The 12,143-nt window shown below is 37.1% G+C and overlaps 1 protein-coding gene across 2 annotated transcripts in view; it reads right to left on the reverse strand.

Annotated features, from left to right (window-relative positions):
• prkcbb (protein kinase C, beta b) overlaps positions 1 to 12,143 on the reverse strand; it is a 106,842-nt gene that overhangs the window by 59,322 nt on the left and 35,377 nt on the right. For both annotated transcript variants that reach the window (XM_026916503.3, XM_026916501.3), the window contains exons 4-5: positions 8,611 to 8,722; positions 4,218 to 4,346 (exon numbers count right to left, since the gene is read on the reverse strand). In XM_026916503.3, coding sequence (XP_026772304.1) covers positions 4,218 to 4,346; positions 8,611 to 8,722 — 241 coding nt within the window. The remainder of the gene's footprint in view (positions 1 to 4,217; positions 4,347 to 8,610; positions 8,723 to 12,143) is intronic.

The raw sequence follows: 12,143 nt of genomic DNA on the forward strand, positions 1-12,143 counted from the left end.
ATGTTGAACACAGCACGTTTTACCTTCTGCTTTTATTATCAAATGACCTGTCGCAAAATACTCGCCCTTTTGCTTTTTGTTGGCTCACCAGGCCAAGATTCACAAATTCACACGTCAAAGTTCAACTAGATAAAGAACATTAACTGCTAGCAGAAGCAAATGCACATCTTTCACGCATTTCATGCATCCTTTCCCTTTAAGTGAATTTTATTTGTGTTTAATGTGACTGCTGCTTTAGCTTAGAAAGCAGAAAAGCGTCATTTTCAGGTACCTCCCTTATCGCTGCAGCAAGAGGTCAAAAATTGTAGATGCTACACCTAAACCATTGATGTTGGAAAATCTGTATATGTGACAGTAAAGCCTATCTTCTTCTACTCCTAAAGATGTCTCTTAGCTGATACATAAACCTGGCAAAAATGTAAGAAGAGAACCAATATTTTCTCTTATCCTCTTGTCAATGTACCAAAAATTAAGTCCAGTAAACTATAATGTTAACGTTTTTATAAGGAAAGCCAAACAGCTGACATTTAAAACGATACTGACCGACACTCACGACCACTTTATTATGAACACCTGCGCCAAACAGCCATCATGTGGTAGCAGCACAATGCTTAAAATCACGCAGATACAAGTCAAAAGCTAAAGTGCATGTTCACATCAAACATCAGAATGGGAAAAACGTGTGATCTCTGTAGCCGTGGCATGGTTATTCTGCCAGATGGGCTGATCTCCTGGGATTTTCTCACACAATTGTCTCTAAAGTTCGTGGTGCGAAAAACAAAAAACATCGAATGAGCAGCAGTTCTGTTGAAAGAAATGCCTTGTTAATGAGAATGCACTATTTGCGTTTAGCTTTCTCTTATTTAGAGACCCAGTCTGTCTTTTCTTCTCTCTCTCTTAAAGTTAGAAAGACAAAAAACTTTTCACGTTGCTGAGAAACCGCAAAACCCTGAAAACTTTACCTCGGATGTTCCCAAAATGTCGCCACTGGAGATATGATAATGTTTTTTTGCCGCTACTAAGAAGACATTACCATATCAACATTTACAAACTTTATAAAAAAATTTTTTATGTGGAGCATCCACCAAACAAATCCCTAATTTACTATACAAACAATGATGTATTAGAATGAATGCATTCATATAAACATATGATTTGCCTTACAGAAGGCACTAAGGTCAGGGCTGCTGTTATAGGAAATTAATCAACAACTTCAGACCAATCAGAATGGAGAATTCAACAGCTCTGTAGTATAATAGCAATTAATAAGAAAAATTATTTAACGAGATCTACAGCAGCAGCTACGTTACCATTTCGAGCAGCAGTCCTAATATCACTGCTAGACAAGCTTCTTAGTGTTTCTCTTTGACAAAATGTCCGGCTTTGTCTCAAGTAGGTTTGATGCAGTCTCTATACTATGCCAAATCATGATTTCTGATTGTTGCCTCTCTTTGTCTTTCTCTTTCTGTCTAATTTTGCTTCATCTTTTAATCTCACATATTGTACAGCTACATTTCTACAGTAGTACTGTGCAGTAGACTGTAGTGCAATTATTGCGCGTGGTGCAGAAATCAGCAACAGGAGCATCTCCCAAAGCATTGTGCTAACTGTACTGTATTCAGAGATTACCACTAGGGGGTGGCACAATCCAAGAAATGTTGCAGTACCGCATCACCAGTTAGTGCATCTTCAGCTGTTTAGATTTGAGTACAAAATAATAGCCGGAGTCAAATTAGTTACTAAATCTAGCAAAGTCTGCACACTGAATACTGATACGAATGTTTTCTAAATAAAATCTATTTCTTTATGTACAGTGACCTCAACAGATATGACTGATATGTTTTACTGCTGTTAATGATGTCATTTAACTGCTAACTGATATCACAGTCAGGGGTATTATCTTATATTACACTAAGATATCAGAAACTAGTTCTCTTTCAACAGTTATATTAATTATAACAAGTGGCAGTTGATATGTACAGTGTATGCAGGGGCGGTTGGTATAAATGGGCTAAACCCTGCCGTCTTTCAATGACAAAAATACATCAGTATAACGTTTCAGTTTTGGCATCTACATCAAATTAGGTAAAAAAATAAAACATGAAATACCACACCAGTATACAAAAATAATACATGCTGGGGTGGTGTGATACATGAAGGGGACCATCTCAAAGCGTAATATTTTCATAAAACATCACGACTATCCATTAATGAGTGACACGTCACGTTTTTTTAATGATTTATAGTTTGATTTAATGTGAGACAAGCTAGTTCCTGTTATCACTTTCATTATAGCAAAGTTAAACAGCCATTCCCTCACCAGCATCTCTCTCTCTCTCTATCTCTCTCTATCTCTCTAAAAAAAACAGCTTATCTTTTTACCAATAAACCAAGAAAGCATAAACAACACTGTCTGGAAGACTTTCCTGTGTTGGAAAGCTTTACAAAGCATCGTGACTGTTACAAAGCGCTGACACCTGAGATTCCTTCCATAAATGTTAAATAAACAAAAAACTTCTAAAAAAGAAAAAAAACCTTCATCACATTAATGATTATAGATTTTTCTTTGTTAAACAACATATTTTTAGTGAGTTAATTATTAGTCTTAGATTACAGTTGGGGTCAGAGGTTTTCATACGCCTTACAGAATCTGCAAAATGTTAATAATTAAAAAAAAAAGAGAGGGATCATAAAAATTGCATTTTGTTTTCTATTTAGTACTGCCCTGAATAAGCTATTTCACATAACAGACGTTTATATATAGTCCACTGGACACAATAATAACTGAATTTACACAAATGAACCAGTTCAAAAGTTTACATACGCTTGATTCTTAATACTGTGTGTTACCTGGATGATCAATGACTGTTTTTATGTTTTGTGATAGTTGTTCATGAGTCCTTTGTTTGTCCTGAGCAGTTAAACTGCCCACTGTTCTTCAGAAAAATCCAGGTTCTGCACCTTCTTTGCTTTTCCAGCATCTTCTGCATATTTGACCCCTTTCCTACAGCAGCTATATGATGTTGAGATCCATCTTTTCACACTGAGGAAAACTGAGGGACTCATACGCAACTATTACAAAAGGTGCAAACATTCACTGATGCTCAAGAAGGCAACACACTACATTAAGAGCTGGGGGGATGTAAACTTTTGAACAGGATGATCTGTGTAAATTGTTATTATGTTGTCTTCTGAGAAACATGTAAATATCTTATGTAGCTTCTGAAGTGCAGTACTAAATGAAAAAACACGATTTTTAAACAAAATAATAATGATTTATAGCTGTTACTATAGAAACAATAATGTATAAGAACGAGCACATTAATGTAAACCTATTGTAATGTAAACCTACAGCCGAAACTACTGTCCGAGTCATGCTGTTATACAAAAGCAATCCAATCTGGGAATCAGTTTTACAGCAGATTATTTTGGACCTTTGAGGAACCAAGTGCAACAGCACCACCAACCGTCCAAAGTAAAACACACAGAATGGTATGAAGAAGTGAGGCTGGGGCTGATTTCTTTCTATCCCAGATAGTAGATCATTAATGCAGTCATGCAGCCAATCAGTAACAATCGCAAACAAACAGCTGTCACTAGTTGAATGCCTTCTATTCATAAAAATCATCTCTACATTTTCTACAATTAACGTCAAACTAACTAACTTAACTAACGCCATTTCTGAAGATACAAGCTTCAAATATTCTATGGTTCTGGTTTTATGTCAGTGAGACAGTGGAAATGTGGGATAAGATTCTCTGTGTGTTGGTGTAAAGTGCGTGTAAGCACTAAGATATTTCAGCAATTTGGTGATGCATGTAAGAGTATGGCTCACTGACTCAGTTCCTCTTTCTGCACTAAATTTAAATGTTTGAGTTCATTATGTGCATTGTGGCCACTGAGGAGGAAAAACACCTGTTTCACACACCTGTGTACAGAGTGCCCATAGCAAAGTCATGCTTTAAAAAAAAACGATTATATACTCCACTCATATTGCTCATTGTTTTTGTGTGATAATCTTTTGCCTGGGCCACTTTATAGAACAGATATTTATTATCTTAAGGGATAAATAAGAAATGTAAATCACAAATAAATAGCTTGTTTAATTTAATATTGTCATTGGCTCTGTTTAAACCATATAACAGGTTAGACATGGTCATACAGTGTGGAATGATCTTTTTAATGTTAGTGTGTTAGTGTCTGTGTGCAACACTCACTGCATACGGTGAGTACATTGTTCTTGATGTTAGCGGTGATCTGGATGCGTCCTCTGCGTTCAGTGTGATCGGTTCCGCACAGACTCGGCACATTGGCAACACAACGCTTATGAATATTCATCATACAATCTGCAGAGAGACAGAGGAGGGTGAGAGAGAGAGAGAGAGAGAGAGAGAGGGAGAAGTTTCTGAATGTGATGTTAATTAAATCTAGCATTTAAATTAACTGATAATGTTGAATCTGGTCATCAGTAGAAGGCCATCTTTAGCTACCTTTAGCTACACCCCTATTTAATATAATGCATCCTACAACCCCATTTAACCCTATAACCATAGTTAATCCAATAATTAATAATTAAGTGACAGCAATGATAGAGATAGTTCAATTAAATTGTATTTGTATAACATTTTTGACATTATATATTTCACAAAGTAGCTTTACAGGAATCCTGATGTAGGTTTAGATCCTTAATGAGCGAACCAGCATGATATAAAATAAGGAAGAAACCTTGAAAGGAACCAGATTCAAAAAGGAAACCATCCTCTACTGTGTGATACCGGATAGTGGGATAATAATGGCGCTGGTGATAATAAAGATCATAATGATAATGATGGTAGTGATGATGCTGATGACGATAATGTCGATGATGGTCATTATGGCCGTGAAAATATGCTGGCAATGATGGTGAAAATAATGAATATGATAATTGTCATGGTGACATTGATTATGACAATGTTAATGACAATTTTCATGATGAGGGTTAGGGTGATGGAATGTGATTATTAAGATGGTCATGGTGGATGTTTATGGTATGATGGTGATGGTATGATAATGATCATGACAAAGGTCATGTGATGATTCTGATGATGGAGGTGATTATGAAAATTCGTGCAATGATTCTGATTACTGTGATGATGGTGGTGGTGATTATTATAATAGCCATGTAATTATTATAATTACAGTGATGATGGTGGCGATCATGATAATGGTCATGTGATGATTCTGATTATTGTGATAATGGTGGAGATCATGATATTGGTCACATGATTATTCTGATTATTGTAATGATAATGGTGATTATGATAATGGCCATGTGATTATTATAATTACAGTGATGATGGTGGTGATCATGACAATGGCCAATCACATGGCCATTATCATGATCACCTCCATCACCATAATTATAATAATCACATGGCCATTATCATGATCACCACCATCACCGTAATTATAATAATCACATGGCCATTATCATGATCACCACCATCACCGTAATTATAATAATCACATGGCCATTATCATGACCACCACCATCATCACTGTAATTATAATAACCACATGGCCATTATCATGACCACCACCATCATCACTGTAATTATAATAACCACATGGCCATTATCATGACCACCACCATCATCACTGTAATTATAATAATCACATGGCCATTATCATGATATTTACAGTGATGATGGTGGTGATCATGATAATGGCCATGTGATTATTATAATTACAGTGATGATGGTGGTGGTCATGATAATGGCCATGTGATTATTATAATTAGGGTGATGGTGATGATCATGATGACGGCCATGTGATTATTATAATTACAGTGATGATGGTTGTGATCGTGATAATGATCATATGATGATTATGATGATAGTGGAGATCATGATCATGGCGACGGTGATGATGGTGGTGATTAGGATTATAGTGATGATTGTGACTACAATAATAGCCATGGTGATTATGATCATGAAAACGGTGGTGGTGATGACAGTGATTATGATAATGGTCATTGTATTGGTGACTCAGATAATGGTTATGTGGATTATGATAATGATGGTGATTATGGTGATAGTGGTGATAATACTAAATACGGTGATTACAATAATTCCTGTGGTAACTATAATAATCATGGTGATGGTGAGAATGAGAATTAAAGATGCACCATTTTATTTCCTGTGTTCACATGCAAGATCTGCATCAATGTGTCAGATCAGAAAATATATTAAATCCAATCATATCTGATTCATACACAGTATGAGATCAGGTACACTCCTTGTGAAAATGATGGTGTTGTTAATGATGCTGAAGCAAAGATAATTATGTACAGTAGATAAAGGCATAAATATAAATACTGTCACTCAGGGACATATAAATCCCTATCCACACACACACACACACACACACACACACATACACTTTACTTCCTGAGGTACTGAAACACTCCTCCACAGTTCAAGCAGAAGAGAGCTGGAGGACGAGTGCTAGCTGGAGTGTAAACAGTGTGGAGGGCCGAGAGAGGCAGATACACACACACACACACACACACAGAGTGGAAATAGGGGAAACTAACCAAGGTTAATTATAGCTTTGCGAGTCTGCAGCCATAACAACTTCACCTGTCTTTCTTTCTGTCTTTCTATCTTTTCTATCTATGCTTGTCAATCTGTGCTTCTGTGTCTATCTATCTATCTATCTATCTATCTATCTATCTATCTATCCATATTCCTTTCTGTCTGTCTGCCTATATTTCTTTCTATATGTCCTTCATTTTATCTTTCTATCTGTCTATATTTCTTTCTATATGTCCTTCATTTTATCTTTCTATCTGTCTATATTTCTTTCTTTCTGTCTATATGTCTATTAGGGGTATAACCCAATTTAGGCTACAGTTGGCAACAATCATTATCTTATAAAATTTTATCAGATTTACTTCATACATTCCAGAAAGATGACTGGTAACACTATCAGAATCTACTATGAAGCTGGGACATACCTGCTGTGCTTCTGTGAGTCAAACTATGGTCCTTTAATTGCCCTGCATTTCATTATAATACCCGTATGCATTTCTGAGACCATGCGTTTCTTTTGATAACGATGGAGACCGAAGAGGTGCAATGAATGTACAAGTTCTACAATATTTTTTAAATGAATTAAGTGATTACTGTTTGGAGAGCCAGAGCCAGAGATATGCAGCTCAGTGCACAGTGTGCAGTCTGTGGGAGCTATATGGAACGGTGACTCAAAATGCACATTTCATTTGCTTGTACAGAAATATGGTAAAAATATGTTTTGTGTGTGTGTGTGTGTGTGTGTGTGTAGGATGCCTGGTCTGTTTAACTGCTGCATATTTCAGATATTGCAAATCAGAAATGTGTACCACTGTTAACCTGCTCCCAAAAAGACAATGAAAATAAAAGAAAAAGGTAACTGACTTTTCCTATGCCCAAACATTTGATTCTGTCTTTTTGTGTGGTTTTTTGTAGTTGGGCTGGGAATTTTGCTGAAACCTGGCAACCCCTCCAAGGAGCATTGACAAGCTGTGCTTTAGAACTCAACATCACAGTAAAAAAAACTCTGTTGGGGCGTGACTTTTTTTTTTGTTCATCTTGCAAGATCAGAGTCCCGATTCACACATCTTGTCTGAAGCTTTTTGGTAAGAAAACAAAACACAAAAACAAATACGCAACATATTGGTCGTATCTGTATTCATATTCATTTAGGATACGTTATCTAAATAATATATTCGCATATGGTTACATCCCTATTACTGAGAGTGGTACACATTCTGTGGCCATCTTGCAGACTGATAACATTTATTATTTTATAATAAGAACTTATGATTTAACATAACTGGTCTTACAGCGACTGGTGAGAAGTCTGTACACTGGCATTATGTTGAACTAATGATAGCTTCTAACATGTAGTATATGTGTACATATGAAGATGCTACAGTTATAGTGGTTAAGATGTAGTGAGTGTGAGAGCAAGGTTACATGCCTTTACACACATCTTTAGGGTATTTGGGATGGACTGGATGTATTTTGGGAGTAGTTTGGACACTTGGGAAGGAGTTACATTATTTTGGCATTTAGGGTGAGAATAGGGCATTTAACTCAATTTGCAGTTGAAGATTGGATGTTTGGGGTGGAACACTGACATCTGGGATGGAGTTAGATCATTTGTGATAGAAAAAAAACCTTGTGCATTTAGGGTAAATTTTGGGCATTTAAGTAGTGTATTTAAACTATAGTTACAACAGGGTTAAAGCATTTAAGGTGGAGTTAGTTGCATTTAGAGTCTAGTTATGGCATTGTGGATTGAGGGAGCTAGAGAATACAGAACGAGGTTAGAATGTCAGGATAGAGTTAGGGCATTTAGGCTGAAGTTTAGGTGCTTAAGGTAGAATTATAACAGTTAAGCTTAAACAAGGTTATTCAGAATTGTTCTTGAAAGAAGCATAGACAGAGTTATGCCAAATAAGCTGGAGGTCATTTAGGGTAGGGTTAGTCTGTTTAAACCAGGATGAGTACCACTGATTACCATGACAACTCACACACACACACACACTGCTTTGCTCTCTTAGACCCGAATGAGTGTGTTACTTACGTTCACATCTCATGCCCTGGTGAATGAGCCCATACAGCAGGGAGCCACAATGATCACAGAATGTCGGACTGGAGTACGTATGGACCTTAAACTTGTGTTTACTGCGTGGGTCCTGCAGACAGAGACAGAGAACCAATCAACCATTAAACACTGATCAATATTCATTAATTCATTTAATCATTAAGCTTCAGTAATCTCTCTATCCTGGTCTGGGTCGTGATGGATCCAGAGCCAATCCCAGGAGCTTCATAGGCGTGAGTCACGAATACGAGTTGCACACAAACATTTGCACACTCATTCACACCTAGGGGCCAAATCCACCTTTCCAGCATGGTTTTTTTGGAGGCGGGAGAAAACCCAGAGGAACATGAGGAGAACATGCGAAACTCTGCAATTAGTACTCTTCTAATCTTATTTGTGTATTATTTACTGTAACACATACGGGACAAATATTAAGCTTTCACAGGCATTACAGTGGTGTTCTCTCTCTCTCTCTCTCTCTCTCTCACACACACACACACACACACACACATACTACAAAGCACTATACAATAAATGCATTTGTATTTAGGAGCTCAGATAAAGACTTCTGTTCCTGCTGTAGTGTCTGTGATTCATAATTAAGTGCGCTGTTTACCATGATAATGGAATGTGAATCATTAGCATTATGTTATAATTCCATACATCAATTTTGTACTATAAGTGATATACATCGTAATATATTATATGAACAACAAAAACATTTTCTGATATGTTTTATAACCAGAATTGGGGGATTGCCTTCTTCAAGAAGGACACATGCTTATAAGGGACCCAGTCTAATCTTGACTGGAAGTGTGAAGAGTCCATGATAACAATATTGTGCCTGTTAATCATTGTATAATAGATTATTGTTACATGCCAAGTTCACACACAAAATCGCTCTGACACGCTGTCTCTTCCTCAACTGAATTAATATTCCTCCATTCAGCAGAAAGATAATGACAATGACATCTCTCTCTGCCTCTGTCTCTGTCTCTCTCTCTCACACACAGACACACACACACACACACAATTACAAGTGTATGAAAGGGGTCAAAGGAGTGCGTTTCTACTGCAGCACTGCACAGGAGCAGAGATGATGAAGAGAGAGTGGGAGGATGAGGGAAAGAGAAGAAAGGAAACGAAAGCAGATAGACAAAGAGAGATACGCACAAAAGAATGACCAAGATAGGGATAAAAAGAGACAAAGAAATGGAGTGAGAGAGCTAAATGTAGTTGGAAAAAAGAACTAGACACAGAAAGAAAGAAAGAAAGAAAGACGGGTGGAAAGAGGAAGAGTGACTGGAGACGCAGGGCCGCATATACAATAATATAAACGCACACTAATATAAATACTCTACCAGTCAAAAGCACGGACACAAGTGCTCATAGAAGGGCTTTCTTCATTTTTCTTTTTCTTTGGAATAATAATAGACATTTAAACACAAGAAAATTGTTAAACGAATCAAAACTATTTTAATTTTAGTAAATGTAATAGTAATAAGTAGTAATAATAGTAATAATAAGTCACTAAATGCATGCTTCGTGAAGGAGCTTCACTACTTAACACACACTTGTTCAGGGAAATATTTTCATTTTTAATATAAACTACTTAAAAATGCAAACGAGAGAGAGAGAGAGAGAGAGAGAGGCAGGCAACACACACAGTATTAACAGAGAATGCGTGTGCTCAGCATGAGGTTTAGTTGGGTTTTTCCAGACATCGTGTTCATGATAGAAATTCAGTAAAAGCAATTCAAAGGAAAACACAAAGTGCATATACAGTTAGATCTGGGCGTATTTGGACAATGACAGAGTTTTTGTGATTTTGCCTTTATACACCACCACAACGGATTTGAAATAAAACAATCAAGATGTGATCGAAGTGTAGACTTTCAGCTTTATTTTAAGAGGTTCCACAAAAATATGGCATTTACCATTTAGGAATTGCAGCCATTTTCAACAAAGTACCTCAGGGGCTCAAAGGTATTTGGACAAAATGGTAAATATATATACAATTGTAAATATAACCATAATTTTAATACTTGGATGAAAATCCCTTGCAGTCAATGACTGCCTGAAGTCTGGAGCCCATGTTCTCAAAACTCAAATTCTGAGTTTCCTCCCTGGAGATGCTTTGCCAGACCTTCACTGCAGCCACCTTCAATTGCTGCTTGTTTGTGGGTCTTTCTCCCTTTAGTCTTGTCTTCAGTAAGAGAAAAGCACGCTCTATTGGGTTGGGATCAGGCGACTGACTTGGCCATTGAAGAATATTCCATTTCTTTGCCTTCAAAAAGTCTTGAGTTGCTTTCGCATTATGTTTAGAGTCATTATCCACCTGCACTGTGAAGCGGCGTTATATCAGTTTTGTAGCATTTGGCTGAATGTGAGCAGAGAGTATAGCTCTCTACACCTCAGAATTCGTCTTGCTACTTCTGTCAGCAGTCACATCATCAATAAACACCAGTGAGCCCGTTCCATAGGCAGCCATACATGCCCATGCCATAACACTGCCTCCACCATATTTGACACATGATGTGGTATACTTTGGATCATGAGCTGTTCCTTCCTTTCACCATACTTTGCTCTTCCCATCATTCTGGTACAAGTTAATCTTGGTTTCATCAGTCCAAAGAATCTTATTCCAGAACATGGGAGGCTTTTTTTAAATGTTTTCTGGCAAAGTCTAATCTGGCTTTCCTGTTCTTGAATGTTACCAGTGGTTTGCACCTTGTTGTAAACCCTCTGTATTTACATTCATGAAGGCGTCTCCTGATTGTAGATTTTGACAATGATACGCCTCCCTTCTCCAGAGTATTCTTGACTTCTGTTGATGTTGTGAAGGAGTTTTTCTTCACCAAGAAAAGGATTCTGCGATCATCCACTTTAGTTGTCTTCCATGGTCTTCCAGGCCTTTCGATGTTGTTGAGCTCACCAGTGCTTTCTTTCTTTTTAACAATGTACCCAACTGTTGATTTGGCCACATCTAAGGTTTTTGCTATCTCTCTTATAGATTTATGTTGTGTTTTCACCCTAATGATGGCCTCCTTCACTTGCACTGAGATCTCCTTGGACTTCATATTGGTAGCTCCATTTGAACAGCTGCCAAATGCCAACTCAATACCTGATATCAACTCCAGACCTTTTATCTGCTTCATTTGTCTTGAAGTAACAGGAGAATGGACCGCACCTGGTCAATTAACTTCTTGTCAGTCAATTGTCCAAATACCTTTGAGCCCCTGAAAATGGAAGTATTTTGCTTAAAATGGCTATAATTCCTAAATGGTAAATGCCATATTTTTGTGGAACCTCTTAAAATAAAGCTGAAAGTCTACACTTCGATCACCATTGTGGTGGTGTATAAAGGCAAAATCACAAAAACTCTGTCATTGTCCAAATACTTCTGGACCTAACTGCATATTGTAACCAAATTAGGCGCTACAAAGAACAAGTGCACACAATCAGAAAAACAAAGAAATCATAAAAAACGATGACAGAGACAGGAATAAAAC

Source organism: Pangasianodon hypophthalmus, chromosome 13, assembly GCF_027358585.1.
Source record: "Pangasianodon hypophthalmus isolate fPanHyp1 chromosome 13, fPanHyp1.pri, whole genome shotgun sequence".
Lineage (NCBI taxonomy): Eukaryota > Metazoa > Chordata > Actinopteri > Siluriformes > Pangasiidae > Pangasianodon > Pangasianodon hypophthalmus.